A 25,422-nucleotide genomic window follows, 5' to 3' on the forward strand; every position below is an offset into this window, starting at 1 on the left:
CCAGGCGCCAGGTTGCCTAGAAATTGTACACTAGCACCTGGGATTTATTGCTCCCCTCCCTGCTTCAAATTTTAATGATTTTTGTTGTTCGTTTGTTTTTTGGGGTGGGGGAGCACTATGCTTCTGCCATGCAGTGCAGGAAGCTCAGGAGTTTCACGGGACTTGAAACTGCGAGACCAGCCCAAACTTCCTATATCATGCAGCCCCAAGATTACAGAGGGCCGAATCATGGTACTAGGAAGCATGCAAAAGCAGCCTGCAGGTGAGAGGATTAAAGCAGCAGTGAGAGAGAGGGGTAAAGGCTGAGGGAGGGGGGAGGGGAATTGAGAGAGAGACTGGATGAAATCCGTGGGGAGGGGGGATATCTGTAAGCAAGAGAGAGACTAGTGAAGACCTAGGTTTTGATGACTTGAAACAAAGAGGGAGCTGTTATACAGCTGACAGCATGCTTCAGAAAGGGAGACTACTGGCTTTGGTCAGTGATTTGCAGAGGCATTAAACTGATTTACTAAAGTTTCTTTGTCCACAGACACAAAATAGGAAAAGAGTTGTTTCTCATCTGGAAGGGGATTTACCTCCACCCCCTTTTATTGGGGACAATATTGAAAGATGGGGCAGGAGAAACAACTGCTGCTGGCTCCTAGATTTTGGAAAAATTGTTGAGCCCCGCCCTGTTCCTCCCATCCTCACCCATCACACCCCCAATCCCGCTCTAGCCCCGCCCCCGCTGCCTGATCTCTTTTTTTTCAGGTAACGTATGCTAACGCAAACATTAGTGGAAGACCTGGTGGCCATTCGTTGAACCGACTAATTCTCCGCACATCTTTTTGATAATGTGGTCTCCAGAATTGAACATTTATATTCCATGGTGAGACCTCATCTGGAATATTGTGTTCAATTCTGGAGACCACATTATCAAAAAGATGTGTGGAGAATTGAGTCGGTTCAACGAATGGCCACCAGGATGGTCTCGGGACTAAAGAACCTCTCATATGAGGAAAGACTGAATAAATTGCAGCTATACTCGCTCGAGGAACGTAGAGAGAGGGGGGACATGATTGAGACGCTTAAATATATCACGGGCCGCATCGAGGTGGAAGACGATATCTTCTTTCTTAAAGGACCTTCGACCACAAGAGGACATCCGCTGAAAATCAAGGGCAGGCAATTTCATGTCAACGCCAGGAAGTATTTCTTCACCGAAAGGGTGGTCGAACATTGGAATGAACTTCCACTGCAGGTGATTAAGGCCAGCAGCGTGCTAAATTTTAAAAGAAATGGGATATGCATGTGGGATCTCTAGCGGGGTGAAGTTCGGAGGGTGGGCCATTAGCGTGGGCAGACTTGATGGGCTATGGTCCTTTTCTGCCGTCATATTCTATGTTTCTATCTATGTTTCTATGACCTGAAAAAAACGAAAGAGGAAAAAAAGCATAAATACTGCAATTTAAAAAATTTGTTATGCTTATGTTACCAATATGAGAAAACATTTTCTGATCAAAAAGTAATAAGTGGTTCAATCTTACATGGGGCCCATTAACTAATTTTATTGATTCTAATTGAACAGTTCATTATTCTTTTATTTCTAGATATCAGTTACACATCCGGGGGGGGGGGGGGGGGGGGGGGGAGTGGTTGTATATTGGAATTAATTTATCGAATTATATATATGGACATAATATTGTATGGTTTACTTATTTACATTGAAATAGAGGAGGGGGGTGAAAATATTTTTCATGAATGACATTGAAAGATGATAGTGTTGTTTTTCATGTAACTTGTATGAGTATCTGTATGCACTGTTTTTATTTTGAAAATGTGTGACCTTACTCAAATGTGTTGGTCTTCTGTATGCATTTTCTTCACCACTGCCAATAAACAGTTATATATATATATATATAAAAAATTAGAAATGAGTTTACTGCGTAGGAAAGTCCTAAAATGATTTAGTAAAAGGGGCCCCTATGTTTGGTGTCAGAAAAGAACAGCTTTTCATTTTTGCACCTTGGCTATGGGGTAGGGTTACCAGATGTCTGGGGTAAACCCAGACATGTCCTCTTTTCAGAGGACTGTCCAGGTGCCCAGATGGACATTCTAAAACACAGCGGTTTGTCCGGGTTTTGTAAAGCTCCGGCTGCATCTGAAGGTCCTCTGAGCATGAGTAGATGACATGCTTGGAGGCCCTGGGACACAGCCCAGAGGTCAGGAATGAAAAGACAAAGCTTTCTGGGTACGGGGTAGGGCTGGGGACAGAACAGGGAAGGGCTATAGGCAGGACATGGCTGGCAGTAGAATGGGGTGGGGCTAGGGCAGAACAAGGCGGAACGTGGCATGGCCCATGAATCCAGGATTTTTCAAAACAAAATATGGTAACCCTACTATGAGGTCAGTGTCATCATTTGTCTTCCCTCTGGATTACTATGGAACTAGAATATAGGTTGAAAGAAGCTCAAAGATCACCAGATCAGTTTTAATAAAAAAAAAAAATATGCATGGATGGAGCTAGCCTATTTTATCCATTCGCTTTGCCTTGTGACTCAATGATACTCGCCATTATGGTCTCTCATTTCTTTGCTGTTGGAGCTCATTTTCAGCCAACACCTTGAGACTTTTCGATTTAAATAGCAGGAGACTACGGTCCCAGCTGGTGTTCCCAAAGCACTGTACCAGCTCCATGGTCCCATCTGTTGTTAAGATTCTGGTGATTCTCTTGGTCATGTCACCACTTATGGTGAGATGCCGAAAGTGGTCAAAGTCATTCCGGCCAAGCTTGCGTAGGCGGCGGGCAGCTGCCCGGTAGCATTTCCAGGGTTGGGGCTCAACAAGCAAGTAGTTGCAGAGGGATGCTAGCCAACCCAAGAACTCAACCAGGCCCTTGTCCCCATGGTTCAAATGAATCCACATTGTCACCGACATGCAGAACCCAATGTCAAAGGTAGAGCGGCCAAAGCCATTCAGGAAGTGCTGCAAGATGACCAGACGAGCGGCTGAGTCCATCACATCTAGCACCTTGTAGAAGACAGAGCCAGGGAAAGGATTGGATTTCTCAGCTCTTTCAATCAAAGCACCATCAATGTCACAGCAGAGAAAGCGCAGGTCCCCTGGTGTATGAAGAGCCCCCAAATTCACAATGTCATTCTCTTGCAGGTTCAGGTGGCGGTACAGGGCAATGCTCAGCTCCTGAAAACAGAAGAGAGCCAGTTCTTACTGCAATACAGAAGGGTAGCATGCTTTTATCAATATCACAGAGTTTATAACAACAGGAACCAGACCTATCCATTCTGCCACCACAGTTCTGCTTTTTAACATATACATATTCACAGTACAAAACTAAAGTTGAAAGAACATCTGGCCAAGTGAATAAGGAGGTATTTTCCCCACTCAGCAGTGCTGCCCGATTCGAATCGATTCACCTATTTGAAACAGGTGAATCGATTCAATTTTTTTAAAAAATTGTCCTCCCGATTCGATGACCAACCCTTCCCCCCGTGCCTTCCTAAAACAGGAGCGGCAGTGCTGTCTCTTGCTGGGCCATCCGCTGCTGCTCCTGCTTGAGGTAGTCTGAAAGGCCTGCTTGTTCCCCCCGTTTCCCCGCTCTTATCTTAAACTAATACGGTAGACTGCAGGATCACTGGTGCTACAGCGATCCCTGCAGCTGCCGTCGTCCTCAGCAGCACGTTCTCTCTGCTACGGTCCCGTCCCTCCTCTGACATCATGGTCAGGATTGCAGCAGAGGAAACGTGACGCTGAGGACGTCGGCAGATGCAGGGTTCGCTATAGCACTGGCGATCCTGCAGGCTGCCATATTAGCTTAAGGTAAAAGCGAGGAAGCTGGGGGAACATGCAGGCTTGCAGGGGGAGCAGGCCTTCACGGTGGGGAGGGGGTTAAGGCCTTCGTGGCGGGGAGGCAGGCCTGTGTAGAGGGAGGAGGAGGAAGAGTGCCTTTGCAGCGGGGAGGCAGCCCTGTGCAGAGGGAGGAGGAAGGACTAAGAGAGGGGAGGGGAGATGCCAGACTTGGGGTGAAGTGAAGGGAAGAGAGAGACCAAACCAAAAAGAGGGGGAGGAAAGCAGAGAAGAGGTACTGGACTAATGGAGAGAGAAATGCAAGACCACAAGGGGAAGAGTACAAGAGGAACAGATACTGCTCCAAAGTAGGTGGGCAGGGTGCAGGATGGCAGGAGAGATAGTAGGAGAAAGCCTGTACCCGGAGAAGGGGATATAGGAGGTAAGGAAGAGAGAAAGAAGAAGCTGGATATGGGGAGAGACATGAAACAGAGATAAGATGCTGGGCATGGAGGGAGCATAAGGACAGGGACACAGAAGAGAGATGTTGGATGAAAGGGTAGTTGAGAAAAGGAGAGATGGTGGATCTGTGGATGGTGGGGTCCTTCGCTGCAGCTGTGGGGGGATGGAGATGAAAAAACGGAAAGATGTCAGACCTCTGGGAGAGGAAAGGTAAACAGAAGGGGAGGACAGAGATGGAAGATGGATGGTTAGCACGGAAAAAGAAGAAAGAAGGAGAGCCTGATCAGAAGACAACCAGAGCCTGGGACCAACATGATTTGAAAAATGACCAGACAACAAAAGGTAGGAAAAATAATTTTATTTTCTGTTTTGTGATTACAATATGTCAGATTTGAAATGTGTATCCTTCCAGAGCTGGTGTTAGACCGCAAATGTGAGCTAGGATTTAACAGAGAGAAGAAAAGTCTTTTTTGTTTATTTTGTTTACACCACAGGGCCAGTGTGAGTAGGAGAGGGCAAAGGGGGTAAAGAGACTATAAAATAAACCTCCAGAGATCCTCCAGAGCAATCAGGCCCTGCATGAGTAGTTCCGGGTGGCACGGTAGTCCAAGACGCCGGTCCCTCTGATCTTTGTATCATTGGATGCCTGAGCCAGTCTGGCACGACTAGAACAAATAGACCCAAATGTGACTGTATTCTTCGCAGGACTCTGCCTATCATGGGTACCAGGGCGTCCAAGCTGTCGCTTCCTGGCTTGAATCTTCAGCTGAAAAAAACGCACTGCTTTCTTGTTGGCTACTGACCCCATTGAATCGAATGTCTGTCATCCCCAACGGCTCACGATGCTGTTGAACGCTTCTGGAATGAGTGCTCATTCCCCGAGATATAGGGGTTTTTGGCTAAGGAAATCCATTTGTACACTGTCCACTCCCACTACATGTGCTGCCAAGAGATCCAATAGGTGGATCTCCGCCCACCGAAACAAGTTGGTGCCCCTCTTCTGATTGATAAAAGTTATCGCCGTTGCATTGTCTGAGGAAACTTGCAATCTTGTTCTACAGCTTGCGTCCAAACACCTGCAGCACCGTTGGATAGCTCTCAATTCCAACTGGTTGAATGACCACTTCTTCTGGGAGGGGGACCAGTGTAACAAAAAAATCCCACTGTTCAAATATAAGGTGTAAAAAAGGGGAGGAAAAGGATCTCAGAAACTTGTTTGGTATCAGGGAATAAAACTCAGCCAAGTCTCCATGTCTCATTCAAAACCTCCCCCTTCCTTTTTTATTCTATTTCTTTTATATTTATTATGATTCTTTATTCCTTTAAATATTAATTTTTATAAGATCTTCTCCACTGAGTCTTCTCTTAAAACTATATTCATTTGAATTACTGTTCAAATGTATCTTCAATTTACTTATCTCAAATGTTGCAGGCAGCCATAGCCCGATGGGACTCGTTTCGCCAGAATTGCTGGCTTTCTCAAGGGTTCACATAGTCTGCTGCATATTTCTGTAATGCATACATATACATTAATATACATATTCCTCATGCTTAATATGCCATACATGCTATATAAAATCATCATAATGTTGATCAAGTCTTAGATGTCAAACCTTGTCCACCTCTGCTGTCCAAGGTACATGCATCAGCAATGCATCCCTTTGCGGACACCAGCAGGAAAGAAGCACCATCTGGAGAGGACGTAGATATGCTCTTGTCCAAGGGACCACATCTACAGTAGTTACCTGCAGGTAATGCCAAGCTGTTGGGGCTGTTTCACCATCTGTGCTTCTGGTAGAAAAACATTGTTCTCCTTTGTGCTGAACAGGGTCCCTAGATACTCCAGGCACTGTATCGGCTCCAGGTGGCTTTTCCAAAAGTTGACCATCCAGCCCTGGTCTTGCAGGAGCTGAACAACCCATTGCACTGCTATCCTTCCTTCGGCTTCAGATTGAACTCTTATCAGCCAATCGTCCAGATACGGGTGCACCTGTAACCCCATCTTGCGGAAGTGTGCTGCTGCTACCACCACTACCTCAGTGAAGGTGCATGGTGCCGTGGCCAAGCCAAACAGTATGGCCAAGAACTGGAAGTGCTGCTCCAGAACATGGAACTGTAAGAACCTCCTGTGCTCTGGAAAGATGGGAATGTGCAGATATGCCTATGTCAAATCCAGAAAGGTGAGAAATTCCCCCAGCACCACTGAGGCAATGACTGACTGCACTGTCTCCATGCAGAAGTGTGGTATTTTGAGAGTCGCATTGACTGACTTGAGATCCAGACTCGGTCTCCAGTCTCCTGAGTCTCTTTTGGGCACTATAAAGTATATGGAGTATCTGCTACAGTCCAATTATTCGTCTGACACAAGCTCTATGGCTGCTAGATCTAGAATCCTCTGCATTGTTGCTCAAAATGACTGCTTTTACTGGTCTCCCTGCAGGAGCGTTCACAGAAAGATCTGGGAGGGTACAAAAGATCTCAACCTTATACCCCTCCTGAATAATCTCCAGTGCCCAGATGTCTGAAATGATCCCTGCCCACACTGCCCAATAGACAATAAACCTCTCATTGGCTTTTGGAAGTCCAGCTGTTGTCATAACTGTTTTTTGGAGTGGTAATGGGGCAGGATCCTGATCACTGATGGTATCTGGAACCCCCAAATCTCTGCTTCATGCCTTGTACTGGCGAAAACAGCTAGAGCTGCGAAAAGTACCCTGACCTGACACCCTCAGGGTTCTCAGTCTACTGTCGGGTAAAGACTTTGGTTTGCGATCTTGCATACTTGCATGAGATCATCTATACCTTTCCCAAAAAGCAATTGTCCCTTGAAAGATAACTTTCTAAGTGTTGCCTTGGAGGAAGAGTCCCCCTGCCCACTGTCTAATCCACAGCATTCTTTGGGCAGAGATAGCAAAGGCAGAAACTTTGCTCAATACTCTGAATATACCATAAAAAGCATCTGCTACATAATCCATTCTGGACATCAGGATCCGCTGCCCTCTTGGCTTCAGGTTCCAGATCATAGCACAACTTGGAGTGGCAGGCTTGTGCTATGTAGAATGCCACTGCCGCAGCCTCAAATTGTTTATTGAGGTCAAAATCTAGTCTGTGGTCTTGAGTATCTTTTAATACCACTCCGCCTTCACTGGGGAGAGAGGTACACTAGTTTACCTACGCCATCAGAGAATCCACCTTTGGTGGGATAAATAGTTGTTTATAATCCACATCCACTGGGTAAAGCTTTTCCAAGGGCCTTGCCACCTGAAGGGGTCCCTCCGGGGCTTCCCAATGGTCTGTTAACATCTTAGTAATGTCCTGATGCGAGGGGAAGCAGATGGACTGAGCCTTAGCACTGCTCATAAGTGAGCAGTTTGCAGCTGAGGACAACCACAGCCTCTTCAATCTTCTCAATTATCACTCATATCCCCTCATTTTCTTTCCCTACCCACTTTCTTTTATCACCCTACATTTCCTTACTTAAATCTCTTGTTCCAACTCTTCATCACTTTCCTTTTCATTCCTGATCTCCTCACAGGCACCCCACCCCTCCTGAAGAACCTGTAGCTGAGTTTTCATTTAAAATCCCTCCCTCTCCATACTGGGTGATGATACAAGAGAAGAGAAGCTGTCCTTTGTTGAGCAGCCCCTCAGTCCATGCTATTTAAAGCAGTCAGGCTTACAGTGGTACGGGGATAAGGACATGACTTATAGGGCAGGTCTCCTTATGTTCCATCAATTACTATAGGACAGAGAGAAATTTTAAACTTGATGCCAGCCTCTACCTGCCTAATTCGTTTATTCCCCTATGGTAATCTCAAAGAGGAACTGGATTTTTTTGGCCCGTTATCCAGCCACAGAATAACAATGTGATCAGGGGCACAGAATATAATTGTAAAGTTGGGAATTTTATTTCCATGAAAAGCAGTGTGTACCATGTTTCCCCAAAAATAAGACACTGTCATATTAATTTTGGGCCCCCAAAAAACGCACTAGGTCCTATTTTCGGGGTAGGCCTTATTTTTTCATGTACAATGATCATCTCTCCCTTCCTCTCTTCCACCCCAATTCTTCCTCTTTCCTTTCTCTCCCCCACATGTACAGCATCTTGCCTCCCTTCTTACCCATTCCCTTATGCCTTTTCTCTGCATCTTTCTATCCTTCCCTCCCATCCCTTGTGCAACAGAACCCTTGCACAGCTTCAATCCCTCCTTCCTCCCATCCTCCTGTGCAGCATCTTTCTACCCCCCGTGCAGCCGAACCCCCGCTGCCACTTCCATCTCTCTCTCCCATTAGAATGCCGCCGACTGCGAGACCGATATACCTTGCAAACGGCAGCAATCTAATCAGGCTGCTTCACGGCCTTCTCCCACTGGGGCATTCCTCTGCTACATCACTGATAATGTTATCAGCAACGCAGCACACAGAACGCCCCGGCGGGAGAAGGCTGCAAAGCAGCCTTAGATTGCTGCTGACACTGCCGTTTGCAAGGTCTATCGATCTCACAGTTGGCAGCGTTCTAATGGGAGGGAGAGATGAAGTGTCGGTGGGGGTCCAGCTGCGGGGAGGGGAGGAGGGGTGCGGGGGAAGTGCTGCTGCCGGCAACTAGGGCTTATTTGGGGGGGGGGGTTACTTAAATTTCAAATTTAGCATGATCCAAAAATACATCATATACAGAAATAAACAGTCTAGGTAAAGAAACATTTTAAAGGAAATTTTCAAATGAAATTAAGAAAACATCTTATTATACCTAGACCATAAATTAGTCCTCTATCTATGAAGGAAGAAAATCTGAAATGAATGGAATTATCAAATTAAGTTAATAATCAAAGAAAAGGAAAATGAGGAATCCTGAAGGTTGGCCTGGTCTATCTATTTGAGCTTCATTCTTGGATATTAACAAGTGTACTAGTCAAAATCTGCCCTTTATTTACAGTAAATCTGGATAGCTGTGAAGATTTAAAAAAAAAAAATGTATCTATCTCCTTGGAAGTTTAACAAACACTTACAGGGAAATCTTAAAACAAAAGATGCTCCCAGTTTTAAGACTTGGGGTCGTAGTAACAGGAATTGCTTCTTTTTTTTCTATTATTCTGGACACATCAGGATACATTCTAATTCTATGGGTCATAAACAATTTATCCTTAGCTTTAAAGAACATCTTAAATAACCATTCTCTATCAGAGTCTAATGCCAACTGAACAAACAAGGTAGCTGTTTGAACTAGTTCAGAATCAGATTTTTCCAAAATTTCTGTTACGTTTAGAGCTTCAGTTCCTGGATCAAATTGATCTTCACTCAATTTTTTCTTTCCCAAAGGGAGATAGTAAATCTTTGAGATAGGAGAATATGAAGACTCAGGCACCTTTAAAACCTCAGAAAGGTATCTCTTGAACAAATCTAAAGCAGAAGATGTAGGAACTTTAGGAAAATTAATCAATCTGAGGTTCTGTCTCCGTGTTGCGTTCTCCAATATCTCCAATTTATTGTTAATATAACCATTTTCTCTCATTAGGAGCTGATTTTGTGCTCCTATACTTTCTAATTTTTTTTCTCTTGGTCCAGGACTTTGGACTCTAATTTCCCAAATTTCTGTTGTAATTTAGAAGTTTCTAATGATGATCCAGAAGTTTGTACAGCTAGTTTTTGAATTGAAGTCCCAAGGGAAGACTGTAACATGGAAATTGATTCCTATTTGTGAGGTTATACTGCCACCCTGTGGACAATTCTCATTATCACATCAGGGGCTTATGCATCTTTAATTGCAAAAAAATTTAAAACATAAAAAAGTATCAGTTTGTATTAGAACATACATGATTCGTATGCAATGTCATATTTTGTCCACCATTTTTTTTTATTGTATGCATTGGAAAATTGTAATATGCATTGAAATATATGATATTGCGTAGATAACAAATCTTATTAAACTTGAAACTCTGTAAAAGCCCTATAGTGAATGACTGGGTTAGATACAGGTTGAGTGGGAGATGATAAAGGGTAGTGATAAATGGCATTCAAGCTGAGGAAAAGCAAAGTATGTGTTCTCCAAGGACAGCAGAAATATATTCTCACATGTGGGTGACATCATCAACGGAACCTGGTACAGACACTGCCATGTACACTATCACTTTAAATTGTTATGCAGCGCCCATACTGCATGCATGCAGGTGCTTACCTGCCCAAAGTCAACATACAGGACCAATCATCAGCCTCTGATAATTGTATATTACAACAAACTCATCAATATTAAAATGAGCACTCTGATCAATGACCACATGATGCACAAAATGAAGCTCCAGTTTCGCTCACTTTGAGGAAATTGTGCTTTCAGAAACAGGGCCAGCCTTTCTTTCACGGATTGCTACGCCTGCTCACAGAGCCTATTGTTACTTTTCAAATGTAATGTGGTATGACATTCATAGGAAAATAGTAAGTATTACATCATCCTCAATTTGAGGTTGAGGGGTGGTAGATTCAGGGGCAATGTTAGGAAATTCTACTTTACGGAGAGGGTGGTGGATGCCTGGAATGCGCTCCCGAGAGAGGTGGTGGAGAGTAAAACTGTGACTGAGTTCAAAGAAGCGTGGGATGAACACAGAAGATTTAGAATCAGAAAATAATATTAAAGATTGAACTAGGCCAGTTACTGGGCAGACTTGTACGGTCTGTGTCCGTGCATGGCCGTTTGGAGGAGGATGGGCAGGGGAGGGTGTAGATGGGCTGGAGTAAGTCTTAACAGAGATTTCGGCAGTTGGAACCCAAGCACAGTACCGGGTAAAGCTTTGGATTCTCGCCCAGAAATAGCTAAGAAGAAAAAAAAAATAATAATAATTTAAATTGAATCAGATTGGGCAGACTGGATGGACCATTCGGGTCTTTATCTGCCGTCATCTACTATGTTACTATGTAATAGATTCCTGAGGCAGGCCCAGTTGGGGACGAAACACAGTTGTGTCGAGTCACGTCATATCAATAAAAGACATTTGAGCACCAGAGTCTTCCTTTGGAAACAGTTATAAAAAATAAAATTGTGAAACACCTAGACAAACATGATTTAATGAGACAGAGTTAGCATGGGTTCAGTCGAGTGATATCTTGCCTCACTATACAATATACAATTTGCTTGACTTCTTTGAATGTGTGAATAAACATTTGGATAAAGGTGAGCCAGTTGATGTAGTATATCTAGATTTTCAGAAAGCTTTTGACAAAGTTCCTCATGAGAGGCTCTTGAGAAAATGAAAGAGTCATGGGATAGGTATTGATTATTAGATAGAAAATAGAGGGTAGGGTTAAATGGCAATTTTTCTCAATGGAGGAGAGTAAACAGTGGGGTGCCACAGGGATCTGTACTGGGACTGGTGCTATTTGCCGTATTTTTCGCTCCATAAGACACACCCTAAATTTAGAGGAGGGAAACAAGAAAAAAAAAACCCATTCTGAACCAAATTGTGTACTAATATATACCAGGCTCTGCACTCCCTGCCCTCTCACTCCCTACCAGGCTCTGCACCCAGACCCCTTTCCTCCCTGCCCTACCAGGATATGCTGGACCAACAGGAGATGCCTGACTTCAATTATAGGGAAGATGGTGGAAGCTATGATCAAGGACGGCATTTGCGAGCACATCGAGAGGAATGGCCTACTGAGAACAAGCCAGCATGGATTCTGTAAGGGAAGGTCGTGCCTAACGAACCTTCTGTACTTCTTTGAGGGAATAAGCAATCGGGTGGACAATGGGGAACCCATAGACATCATTTACCTCGATTTTCAAAAGGCTTTTGACAAGGTGCCACATGAAAGGCTGCTTAGGAAGCTGTGGAACCACGGGGTGGGAGGGGATGTGCACAGATGGATCAAGCACTGGTTGTCGGGTAGACTGCAGAGGGTCGGAGTGAAGGGCCAATATTCTGACTGGTGGGGAGTCACAAGCGGTGTGCTGGGGATCGGTGCTGGGGCCGTTACTCTTCAACATATTTATCAATGACCTGGAAAAGGAGGCAAAGTGCGAGGTTATAAAATTTGCAGACAATACCAAACTGTGCGGTAGAGTTAGGTCCAGGGAGGAGTGTGAGGACCTGCAAAGGGACCTGGACAAGCTGGAAGACTGGGCAAACAAATGGCAAATGCGCTTTAACGTGGAAAAATGCAAGGTCATGCATATAGGGAAAAAGAACCCTTTGTTCAACTACAAATTGGGGGGGCATTGTTGGGAGACAGCAGACTTGAGAGAGACTTGGGTATGCTGGTGGATGCATCACTGAAGCCATCTGCACAGTGCGCAGCAGCCTCGAAAAAAGCCAACAGGATGCTGGGCATCATAAAGAGGGGCATAACAACCAGGACGTGGGAAGTCATCATGCCATTGTATCAAGCGATGGTGCGTCCACATCTGGAATACTGCGTTCAGTATTGGTCGCCGCACCTCAAGAAGGACATGGCGGTACTTGAGAGAGTCCAAAGGAGAGCAACGAAACTGGTAAAAGGGCTGGAACACTGCCCATACGCCGAGAGGTTGGATAGGCTGGGGCTCTTCTCTTTAGAAAAAAGGAGGCTCAGGGGAGATATGATAGAGACCTTCAAGATCATGAGGGGCATAGAGAGGGTGGATAGGGACAGATTCTTCAGACTGAAGGGGACAACAAGTACGAGGGGGCATTCGGAGAAACTGAAGGGAGATAGGTTCAAAACAAATGCAAGGAAGTTTTTTTTCACACAAAGGTGTCGTGGACACTTGGAATGCGCTACCGGAGGAAGTGATCAGGCAGAGTACGGTACAGGGATTCAAACAGGGATTGGACGGATTCCTGAGGGATAAAGGGATCGTGGGATACTGAGGGAGGAGCTGGGATGTAACACAAATATAGAAAACTAACCAGGTAATAAGTATAGAAACCCAACAGGTCGTGCATGTGCAAGACCGGAGGGTTAGGACTTCGATGGGAAGATAGGACTTCAATGAGAAACCAAGGTGGCAAGGGAGCCTCTTCTGGTGATTCAGACAGGTCGTGACCTGTTTGGGCCGCCGCGGGAGCGGACTGCCGGGCAGGATGGACCTATGGTCTGACCCGGCGGAGGCACTGCTTATGTTCTTATGTTCTAATCAACCCTAATGCAGGGGTGCCCACACTTTTTTGTAATATAAAGCAGTTATTGTACCTCTTCCCAAGTTTGGCCAAACAATTCCATGCCTGGAGAAGAACCTTAAAATAGCCCTGCTTTCTGATAATACTTCTGGCTACCAATTAAAGCCCAGCTATAAGCAATATAACCCGCTACTAAGCAAAGTCAGGAGCTCCTGGAGCATTGGTTGCCATGCCGCCTTCATACCAGCTCTGAGAAGCAGCGATCGCTGTGGATCCGATTCACAGGCTTCTTGCTCCTCCTCAGGCGCTCGGGCAGACTCCGCTCTTTCAGTCCCAGGATGAACTTGATAGAGCCCCATTGCGGTTGCTCAGAGATTCCCGGCTTCCAGTGCCGGGAAGATGCAGGGCCCAACGGAGAAGAACACGAGTGGAAAGCGAAGGATTCCAAGGCAAAGCAATCACCTTCCAGGCTGGAGATCAGCAGGGTCACCTCCAATGCTCCTCACAACCCAGAGCGTCCTCGACTGGTCGCTGTAGGAAGGTGGCAGCCACCGATCTCGGGCCGCAGCAGGACCCAGGCTCATGGTGCACTGATAATATAACATAATTCTTTATTTATATACCGCGCATATGCCTTTCGGTTCATGGTGGTGTACAAAAGAATACAAGGAGAAATTATTAACATAGAAATTGGTTAAACAATGTGGCAATCCTGCACACAGAATCTCCCTATTGGTCCCACATAGGGATCACAAGCTATGCTGAGGTGCCTGGACAGTAATGATGGAAACTATGGGCTCCTTTTACTAAGCTGTGCTAGAGGTTTTAGCGCGCGTGCTAGACACTAATGCCTGCTGCAAAACCTCCCCAACCCCAAGAAAACCAACTGACAAGGGGGAGAGACAAGAAGTAACCTCAATCTAAGTTAATCAGCAAATTACACATAGTGTGAAACAGGAGAACCCTCAGTAACACAGCCACCCACTAAGGGAAAGGCTGTCACCGGCTGACACTCAGAAAGAGTGTAAACTGTGAAACATCCCCGGGTTCTTCCTGTAAGTGAGAATAAATCAAGTGCACCCCCAAAAAGTGCTACGTGTGAAAAAAGATTCTAGAAATCAAAAAAACACACTATGAGGTTAAGAAATTCTTGTCTCTACTCCTTGCCAGGGGGGCCAAACAAGGAAGGAAAGTGTCCAAATCTGTCCAAATCAGAACCAAGCCAGTCAATAAATGGAAGTACTTAGCTTCTTTAAACTGTAGAACAGCCAGCCGATGTGTGACATCATCCGTCCAACGGGACTCCGTTTCGGGGGTGCACACCCCCTTCCTCAGGAACAACTGGACTGTAATGAGACTGGTGATTCCTCCGGCGTGGCTTGGAAAGTAAGGCAGAAAATGGCACCTAACAGAGGAAAACGCCTCCAGATTTAAACTGCAGCCACTAGTATTATTGGATGAAAAAGTCAGATGACCAATTTCTTGAGGGAAGAAGTGGAAATTCCCTGAATACCAAAAGGAGTAAAAAATGACAACGTATCAACAAAGTAAGTCCCACAAAAGATACGAATGGGATTATACTGTGTGTACGAAGAAAAGTTAAGCAAAAAACAGATCGCAAAAAAGGCTAGTATGTAAGTTGCCATTCTATGTAATCGTTGTGTCCATTAGGAGTCAGGGTCTGTAATTCAAAAATCCAGTATTGTTCTCTTCTCTGTAACCACTTAGTTTTGTTACCCAAATAGTCAGCAAACAGACATTCAATGATGAACCAGCGTAGGTCTCGGAAAGTATGGCCATGCTGGATACAATGGGGGACCATAGGAGAATTCAGTGATTGAGTGTTGATCCGTGACCGATGTTCTATCAATCGGGTTCTGACAGTTCTCTGTGTGCGACCCACATAGATCATGGTGCAGGGGCAGATGATAACATAAATAGCCCACATGGATTTACAAGTAGTGTCTGACTTTAGAGTGTATAATCTGCCAGTGTGAGGATGTTGCCACTGATTGCCCTGAATGGTGGTGTGACAAATGTCACAAATGTCACTGCATCTGGAATGGCGGCCTTCCCGCATAGTAAAGCCCCTGTTCTTGCTGTATCTAGAATGAACCAGGTAATCTCCTAAGTTCTTAGCCCGGGAATACGCTATACGGGGAAAATCTTGGAAGACCGGGTGAAGCTGAAGAATAGGCCAATGTTTCCGGATGCTCTGGGCCACACGGGCAGCATGATTGGAAAAAGTCAGTATGCATGTGGTGCCCTCCGCTTCTTGAGTAGGAGTCGCCGAGAGGAGGAGTTCCCTATTAGCGAAAAGGGCCCTAGTGTAAGCGTTCTGTAGAACATTATGAGGATACCCTCTCTCCTTGAATCTGGCGTAAAGTTTCCTCGCTTGAAAACGAAACTCTTTGGTGTCAGAACAAATCCTACGAACACGGAGGAACTGGCTGACCGGTAAAGACTGTTTTAGTTTTGTGGGATGACAACTAGTGTAACTGAGGTAGTTGTTGACTTCAACAGATTTTCTGTACACTGTGGTGGTCAGAATGTGTTCTGACTTAGTGACCCATACATCCAAAAAAGATATATGGGATGAATTGGACTCCATAGTGAATCTCAGATTGGAGTCCAATGAGTTTAACCAATCAACGAAATGAGTTAATAGTTCTATAGGTCCCGTCCAGATGCAAAAAACATCGTCTATGAACCTATACCATACTTTGATGTATGTGTACCAGGCTGAGGAATATAAATGACGTTCCTCAAACCGTGAAACATATAGGTTGGCAATGCTGGGGGCAGCGGCTGTGCCCATTGCAACCCCGTGTGTCTGGAGGAAAAATTGCTGGTCAAACTGAAAATAGTTATGGTTTAATACTAGTTGTGTTAACTGAATAAGAAAATCTGCCCTAATCCTGTCATGATGAACATCCTGCATGAATGTTCTGGAAATGAGTTCGAGAGCAGCTGACTGAGGTATATTAGAGTAAAGGGACTCAAGGTCCATGGTAACAAGTATGTGCGAATCTTGAATATCTGTCAACTGAGAAATGCATGTAAGGAAATGAGTAGTGTCTTTGAGATAAGAAGGTGCACGGGTTACTAACGGTTTGAGAAACCAATCTATGAATTTGGATAAGGGCTCCAGAACCGTGCCCCGAAGGGACACGATGGGTCTGCCTGGAGGAGGACAGACCTTCTTGTGGACCTTGGGGACGATATAAAAGGTGGGGCGGCGGGGAGATGTGAGTTTGAGAAATTTAGTTTCCGCCTTGGTGAGTTGACCCTCATCGTATGCTTTATCCACTAACTGTGCGATAGTGGAAATGAGGGAATCTGTGGGATCACCTGAAAGAGTAGAGTAAAATCGAGTGTTTGATAAATGTTTATTGATCTCTGTGACATATTGTTGATCATTCAAAATGACAATCGAGCCGCCTTTATCAGCAGACTTAATCACACACCGGTCATTATGGCTAAGAGACATAAGAGCAGCCCGTTCACTTTTGGTGAGATTGGAATAACTATGTGTATTACTCAGAGATTTTTCCAAGTTATCTAGATCTTTAAGAATTAGTTCACGAAAAGTGTGAAGGGCCGGATCTAATGGGCCTGGAGGGACCCACTTGGAAGGGGCTCTAAGTATAGACTGATCCGTGATGTGAGGCTGTTTATGAAAAAACAGTCTAATCTGGAGAGATCGTATAAAGCGTTCAATATTGCTCCGAGTGGTAAAGGGGTCATAACGACATGATGGAACAAAAGATAGTCCCTTGTTTAATACCCCTAATTGGTCCGGGGATAAGGAAACCCCGGATAAGTTATGCACTATTGGTTGGTCGGGCCCGATGACCTCGTCTGTGGTCGAGACGTCTGATTTGGGTCGGAATATTGTGCTCTGTTGGGTCCCCTGCTGGTGGGGCGATTTCCCCTTTGCCTCCGTTGTCTGCCCCTCCCTCCCCGAGGTAAAAAAACCGGAGACTTTGATCTAAGTCTAAGATCTTCTGCGCCACTACTGGAGCCCGAATCCAAATCAGTGAAAGAGTGAGTGGAAGTAGTAATATGCTCAGAATCTTTATCTTTGAATGTTAACCATGAATAAATGTTCCCTTTCTTATGTGTAATTTGCTGATTAACTTAGATTGAGGTTACTTCTTGTCTCTCCCCCTTGTCAGTTGGTTTTCTTGGGGTTGGGGAGGTTTTGCAGCAGTTATATATTTTTCCTCCCTATACATTTTTGGGTTCTATTTTTGTGTTCTTTAGACACTAATGCCAGCATTAAGCTGGCGTTAGTTTTTGGTGCATAGTGCGCGCCAAAAACGCTAGCGCATCTTAGTAAAAGGAGCCCTATGTGCAAATAAGGGAAAAAGAATAGGCAATATTAAGATCGAATAAAGAAGGAGAAGAAGAAGAGAGCAGGAAGAGAATCAGAAACATAAGAAAAAAATGTATAAAATAAAAACAAAAACAAATGTAAGAAGAAGAAAAAAGAAATAAATAAAAATAAACGGGGAGTAAATGAAATCAGTTAATTAAGCAGCTTGGCAGATCTCTGCAAGGTCAGCTCAATCGCCAGTGACAGGTCCTGAAGCAGCCGAAGGCAAGGAGGCAGAGGCAGGAAGGGCTCAACGGCCGAAGGCCAAGGAGAGAAGGCGGGCTGTTTCAGGGCCCAACCCTGAGCTGAAACATGGGCAGGGCTTTGTGCAGTAGCAGCATGCAAGTCTCCCTCGTGGACCGAGGCTCCGTTGTGGTTAAAGGGTAAGCGGAGACAGGCAGCTACTAACCGGCTGGGAGAAGAGCGCGGCTGGGGAGTTGTCTGCTGGTATTAGAAAGTGTGACGATTTGATGGAGGTCAGTGATGGGGAGATTAGCGTTTGGCTTGCCGGATTGAGAGCGACGTATCGCGAGGAGCTTGGAGGGTGTGCGTTCCACGGAGACATCTTGCGGGGGTGTCCTGCATACTGTCGAGGGCGCAGTCTTTCAATGTTGCCACCAAGACCAGCGATGGGGAGCAGCCGGCGCCTGCGGCTGATGGAGCCGGATACGAGGGTGTCGGATGCAAATGCAGTGTACAGCCCTGATGGAAACGGAAGGTACTGGGGGGGGCGGTATTTACATTTGCTCCATAAGACACACTGACTTTTCCACCCCCTTTTTTTTTGGGGGGGGGGAGTGCGTCTTATGGAGCGAAAAATAAGGTAACTTATTTATAAATAAACTAGAAATTGAAACGATGAGTGAGGTGATTAAATTTGCAGATGACACTAAACTGTTCAAAGTTGTTAAAACACATGCAGATTGTGAAAAACTGCAGGAAGACCTTAGGAAATTGGAAGACTGGGTGTCCAAGTGGCAGATGAAATTTAATCTGGACAAATGCAAATTGATACACATTGGGAAGAATAATCCAAATCAGTTACTGGATGCTAGGGTCCAATTTGGGGGTTAGCGCCCAAGAAAAGGATCTGGGTGTCATTGTAGACAATAAGATGAAACCTTCTGCCCAATGTGTGGCGGCGGCCAAAAAAGCAAACAAGATGCTAGGAATTGTTCAAAAAAAGGGTTGGTTAGAAGGTCTAAATGTTATTATGCCTTTGTACCGCTCCATAGTGCGACCTCATCTGGAGTATTGCATTCAATTCTGATCTCTTTATCTCAAGAAAGATATAGCGACATTAGAAAAGAGTCAAAGAATAGCAATGATAAAGGGAATGGAACTCCTCTCATATGAGGAAAAACTAAAAAGGTTAGGGCTCTTCAGCTTGGAAAAGAGATGGCTGAGGGGAGATATGATTGAAGTCTACAAAATCCTGAATGGAGTAGAATGGGTACAAGTGGATCGATTTTTCCCTCTGTCAAAAATTACAAAGACTAGGGGACGCTCGATGTACTTATAGGGAAATACTTTTAAAACCAACAGAAGGAAATATTTTTTTCACTCAGAGAATACTTAAGCTCTGGAAAGCATTGCCAGAGGTTGTAGTAAGAGCAGATAGCATAGTTGGTTTTAAGAAGGGTTTGGACAATTTCCTGGAGGAAAAGTCCATAGTCTGTTATTGAAAAAGACATGGGGGAAGCCACTGCTTGCTATGGATCGGTAGCATGGAATGTTGCTACTCTGAGTTTTAAACAGGTACTAATTACCTGGATTGGCCAACATGAGAATGGACTACTGGGCTTGAAGGACCGTTGGTCTGACCCAGTAAGGCTATTTCTTATGTTCTTATAATTTAACTAGTCTTATAGCCCGTTACATTAATGGGTGCTAGAATATATGTGTGTGTGTCTGTCTTTATTTCTTTCTCTCTCTCTCTCTCCTTAGCCGCTTTCTGTATTTGTCTTTCTTTTTCCTTGGCTGTCTACCACCACCCCTTGCCTGCTCCCCCTGTCCATTCTCCCTTCCTTTTACCTCCCCTGTGTCCACCACCACCCCTTCACTGCTCTCCTTATCCAGCAGCAGCCCTTCTCCCTTTGTTTTACCTCCCCCACAGCACCTCTTTCCTGCTCCCCCTGTCCAACAGTAGTCCTCCCTTCCTTTTTCTTCCCCCCCTGTCCAGCAGCACCTCTTTCCTGCTTCCCCCCATCTAGCAGGTCTCCCTTCTTTTTTCTGCCCCCTCTGTCCATCAGCACCTCTTCCCCTGTCCAGCAGCACCCCTTACCTCCGTTCGCGTCTGCCCTCCACCGACAGCCGCCTCAAGCCACCGCGGCCTGCAGGTGCCGACAGCCGCTGCGCGCGCCTGAAGCCGACAGCCGCCTCGGCCTGCAGGCGCCGAGAGTCACCGCGCACACCTGAAGCCGACAGCCGCCTCATTAACGTTTCCGCCATCCCTGCCACCACGCTGCTTGAGAGGCCCGCGGAACCGAAGACGTCCTGGAGGCCTGATGTCGCGCATGCGCACTCCTGCTGACCACTGACCTACAGATCAAGGAACACGGCGGTAAGAGTGCGCATGCGCGCTTAGCATTTTATTATTATAGAAGATTGTCCCCATTTCCCCATCACTTCCCATCTCCCCTTGTTTCCTGCAAGCCCAATCATTTCAACACAAGGTGATTAATGTTCACTCTGACTAAGATTTCTACCATTTGAGGTAATTTTAGTCTCTCGAAGACCAGGCCCTATGTAAAAGCTGAGCTCATATGATTAATCAATGTGTATTTCACTCTGTCCATGGGGTGATCTCAGAGACCTTGCTGTCTGCAAATTCGATAGTCGCAGTAGAATGTAATAAATAATTTCACCCTGTACACTCAGTTCTTGGAAATGGGGGAGGGGGTGCTATGGCTTAGCCAAAAACAGCACCTTGTTGTATCTTGTTCTAAAGCGCTGGAGGTGAGCAACTTGCATAAGAGACCTAGAGACAGAAAGCAAGAAGTTAACAATTGACATAAACTTAAAGAAGACCAGATACGAGAATTAAAAATGAAAATGCAGGAACTGCAAAAATACAAGGAGAATGAAAAGGATAGAGAGGTGTTACGGTAAAGTCAACCATGCAGGATGAAACACAGCACTTAGAAAACAGCCTAAGTGCAGAGACAAGAACCAAGCTGGATTTGTTATCTATGGGAGATGCAAAGTGACAGCTTGAGATTGCTGAAGGGCAAATCATACAGAAATATCAAGAAATCAAAGGACCTGAAAAAGAAGTTAGCAGAGGTCATAGCATCTCAAGGAGGCAGTGCATGCAAATCCATCTCATACATATTCATTGTGGATATCCTGAAAACCTGACCTGGCTCCGGCTCTCAGGGACCGGAATTGCCTACTCCTGACTAGCATAATGTATACAGCAGCCACTAGCTCCCTCAGCCTGATTTCCCCATAGTACTCTTCCAGATTTGTGGAAATCAGCCCATCAGGACTTCATCCCAATGCCTCAGTTTACCATTCTCTCAAAAAAATGAATGCCAATGTTCAATTTTGTGAAATAGAAGGCATCACACAAAACTGTCTCTCGCAGCTGAGATAAAATTGTGCTGTATGAAAATGTATGTTGTACTTTAAACAAAAGCGAGCAAATAAAAAGATAACATCAATGGTTTTTGACTAGACTTGCCCATTAGTTTTGTTCTCTTGTAAATTTTTTAGGAAACCCCACAGAACTTCAGTTTTCATTTCTTTTCTTTCCCCCTCCAGCCAGTTTATTTAAATAACTCAACTTTCCCCAGTATGTAACAGAAATCCAACAGCTGATGCAGGAGGCTTATTTACAGCACAGAGGCCCAGATGCACTAAAGCCAGCAATCATTCCTAAACCTGTTTTAACGGCTTTAGCGACGATCACATTTGCCGACCCAATGCAAAAAACAGCTCACTCATGTGGTGTTCTGCACGATCGCTCATTCTTCGATCCGACCATGCAAATAAGCTCATTAATATTGAAATGATATGTAAACTAGTAGTGCGATTGATGCCCTAACATGGCTTCCTGATGCTTTCAGCGATCCAAAAAAGCAAATCTTTATTTTTAATGGGTACAGATGCTGTGCATGTTATAAATGCACAATATCTGCCCTATTAAGGAAAAAAAAAAGCACACACTCCTCCCACTGATGACAGCCCCCCCGACAAACTGGCACCTGAAACAGACCCCCCAACCTTTTCTGTTGGACGCAGGAGGGAAGCACGATCTCTCCACCTTCATGGCCCGCTGATCCAAAATGGTGGGTCTTCCCCCCTCAGTGCATCATGTGATGCACGGGGAGGGGCCCAAGGCCCTGACTGGTTCAGATACATAAGGCCTCTCCCAATCAGGGGCTTGGGCTCTCCCTCTGCATCCCATGTGATGTATGAGGAGGGGCCAAAGACGTATGAGCCATTCAGGGTCTTAGGCCTCTTCCCGTACATCACATGATGCACCGAGGAGGGAAGGCCCACCATTTTCGATCGGCAGGCCACAAAGGTGCAGGGATAATGCTTCCCTCCTGCGTACAACAGAAAAGGTACGGGGGGTGGAGTTTCTGGGGGTTTGGGGGAGCATCTGGTGGCAGGAGGGAGTGGGCATCCCTCCTGTCTTTTTATTCGGGGGAGGGGGCTTCCCTCCTGCCAATTTTCTCTTGCGGGAGGGAGGGGGGAGTCGCCATGGCAGGAGGGAGTGTGCATCCCTCCTGCCATTTTTTCTCACACAAGTGGGATCGGCATGGTACTAGGAAGTGGGCATTTCTCCTGCCGTTCTCGCTGCCGCCGGGGTGGGTGGGTGGGGTCAGTTCCGATTGCTGGTGTGTCGGGGAGGGACGTCATCGGTGAGCGGGGAGTGCTCTTTTTTTTTTTTTTTAATGAGGCAGATAGTGTACATAACGCACAGCATCTGTGCTCATTTTTTTAAAAAGGTTTCCTGTCCCAAACAGCTGAGTGGCAAGAGGCTGCTTTCGGGGCTTCTCCTGCCTCTCAGTTGTTCGGCTTTACCTTCCAGCTCTGCGCACATATGAGAGTCGCTCTCACAGCCATCAGTCGGATGGGAGAATTGGGGATTATGATGAATCTCTGTGTGAATTATTTGCAAACAAACTTTTTAGTGCATCAATAACTTTTTGAATCGGCAAAAAAATTGGATCAGAGAGACTCACACGGTCTTTCAGATCCTTTTTAGTGCATCCAGGCCAGAGTCACAAGCTCAGGGAGGCAACAACATGATGTTTCTCAGGATCCTCTCCAGCAGTTAAATTTGGGATATCTTGGAATAGAGTTTGCAAAGATCTATGTTTCAAGATGTAAATATCACTAGAGCATTTCCATTTTAACACTAAATTAGCTTACCTGCCATCCTTCCTCCTGGTGAGTTCCAACTCCAGGTTAGCTTCTCTTCAATCTTTTTTTAAATGTTTCCTAATTCATCCACCTCAGCCTCAACATACAGTGCACCGTGTCTGTGTCCAAGGTGGGAGAGAGGAAGCTTCAGCTTGATGCACAGCATGTGCCTGTAGATCAGGTAACTGGCCCAGCATGATGACAGCTGACCTGGCACATGCTGTGCGTCTGCGCTTCACTGACTGCTGCAGCAGAGTCCGGACTCCAGAGCAGATTTTTAATTTTCAGTAGGTTACTGCCACTGTGCCCTCAAACAGCAAAACCCAGACAAAAAAAAGGGCAAAAGAAGAGCCACCCCAATGGACCACTGAAAAGAGGGCATGTCCAGGGAAACCCAGACATATAGATACATGCCCCCCCCCCCCCCCCCCCGTGAACTCCGTTCATCAGGCAAGTCCCTTTTATCTGTAACCCTTTACCTCCACCGCCAACTCCAGACTCCATCCCTTCTTTCTTGCCACACCATGTACCTGGAACAGACTGCTAGAGTCAATATGTCATGCTCTGTCTCTAGCAGTATTCAAATCCAAACTAAAAGCCCACTTCTTTGAAGCTGCTTTTAACTATCAGATACCTATACCCATTGTATCATACCTTCTACCAGAAACTCCCCAACCCTGAGATGTCCTTATTAGATTGTATTTCTATTGAATATTGCATGTACAGTGCTGCCTACGCCTTTCAGCACTATAGTACTGTCCTTCCTGCTCCTTGCCTCTACTTTTCTATCCAATTTTATACTGTAGTTCTAGCAAATCTAAATAAACTTGAAACTGAAATATGAGAAACCCTGCCATAGGCATTTCCTGCCATCATTTTGTTTCATTAGGTCAGTGTCCCACAAACTTTCTCGAGCCGCGGCACACTAAAGGTAGTGGCCATGGCTCAAGGCACCTGGAAGTGTGCAGATATTGCCGTGATGACATCACACACATGTCGATGGGTGTGAAGGCCCTCCAGGCCAGCCCTGAGACGCCAGTGGGGGTGCCAGAGAGAAGGATAGGTGCTGGCGCCCACCGATTGACTATAGGACATGCCTCTCGCCACCAGAGGTATGTCCTGTAGGCAGTCAACTGGTGCCTCTCCTCCTTCCCAGTGTACCGCGGCACACCTGAAATCTCAGGAGGCACACTAATGTGCCTTGGCACACAGTTTGAGATATAGTACATCGCATTAGGTAAATTCGTACAGATTATATGTAAGTTATTAGTACTGGTATATAAGAAATAAAATTATTATTATTATTATCCAACGAACTAGAACTCAGTTGCATACTATATCAGGCACCGAAAAAGAACAAACATTTGTATTACAAGTCCCAGGCATAAACACTTTTCTCCTTAGGAAACATCTAGCTACTCTGGCATGGCGGGAACTGTAGTCCACGCAAGCTTTGTTGCGTTCTCTGCCCTCTTCCCACCTTCACTTCCGGTCCAATCCTGTGTAGGAGAACAAATGGAACTACCAGTCCCAGCATGCTCAGAGAAAGCCTTTCCCCACCTCCTTACCCCCGAATTGCAGCCCACGTCCAGTGCAAGTAGTGGCGAGTCTCGCAGACAACTTTTTGCCGAGAAAAGGCTTCGGAGCAGCGCAGGTGGCAACAAATTTAGACGGGCTGCCGGCGGGTTGAAACTGTAATAATGTGGGAAGTTCCCGAACGGAGCCGCTCCGGGGTCAGGGTGACTTGTTAGTAAGAAATCGTCCTCCAATTCTAGGTCTTCGCCAGTTTCTTCAGCTTCTACGGACGCGCTATTTGTAAATGCAGCCATTGTTACGCTGGTGCACTGCCACTGTTTCCCGAGAAACCTTACACACTGTATTTCTGTTCCGTGATAGAAATGTTCCTTCCGCTCGATCCCTGTTTTCACGCAGTACGCATGCGCCAATAGGACCGGTTTACAGACTGCTGACCTTCAAGTAGTAAAATAGAAACATATAAATCGCAAACACACCAGATTATTTAATCTCATGATTGCTTTAACTTTGCACATTATTATTTTACACTGGAAAAGTAACCTAAATATTTTTCCAGTGCAATAGGTGTGATTCTGTACAAGCAGGTTATCTCCACATGGCTGTGAGCCATGTGCAGAAGGAAATCTATTCCGGATTTTTTTCTATGGTTCTCCTACTTTACTGGGAGCTCTACTGCCACCTGCAGGTTTACCCTTCTGGATGTGAGCCTGAAGTAGTGTTTCTGTTCTGTTCTCCTTTTTTCTTATTTTATTTGGTATTTTCAGTGCTTGGAGCTTTCACCTTGGTTTCAGCGCTGATTCCTAT

At 45.4% G+C, this 25,422-nt stretch overlaps 1 protein-coding gene across 1 annotated transcript; it reads right to left on the reverse strand.

Moving 5' to 3' along the window:
* Positions 1-1,343: 1,343 nt before the first annotated feature.
* On the reverse strand, positions 1,344-25,012 carry BCDIN3D (BCDIN3 domain containing RNA methyltransferase). The gene is made up of 2 exons (XM_033937162.1): positions 24,651-25,012; positions 1,344-3,180 (listed from the first exon to the last, which is right to left on the reverse strand). The coding sequence occupies exons 1-2, from the start codon at positions 24,909-24,911 to the stop codon at positions 2,554-2,556; spliced, it is 888 nt and encodes a 295-aa protein (XP_033793053.1). The 5' UTR covers positions 24,912-25,012; the 3' UTR covers positions 1,344-2,553.
* Positions 25,013-25,422: the final 410 nt, after the last annotated feature.

Source organism: Geotrypetes seraphini, chromosome 3, assembly GCF_902459505.1.
Source record: "Geotrypetes seraphini chromosome 3, aGeoSer1.1, whole genome shotgun sequence".
Lineage (NCBI taxonomy): Eukaryota > Metazoa > Chordata > Amphibia > Gymnophiona > Dermophiidae > Geotrypetes > Geotrypetes seraphini.

Excerpts from the sequence above, each read along its gene's own strand:
- BCDIN3D (XM_033937162.1), bottom strand. The coding sequence starts at position 24,911 with ATGGCTGCATTTACAAATAGCGCGTCCGTAGAAGCTGAAGAAACTGGC. Across the intron at positions 3,181-24,650 it reads ACGTGGGCTGCAATTCGGGG|GAGCTGAGCATTGCCCTGTA; the intron begins GTAAGGAGGTGG and ends TTCTGTTTTCAG.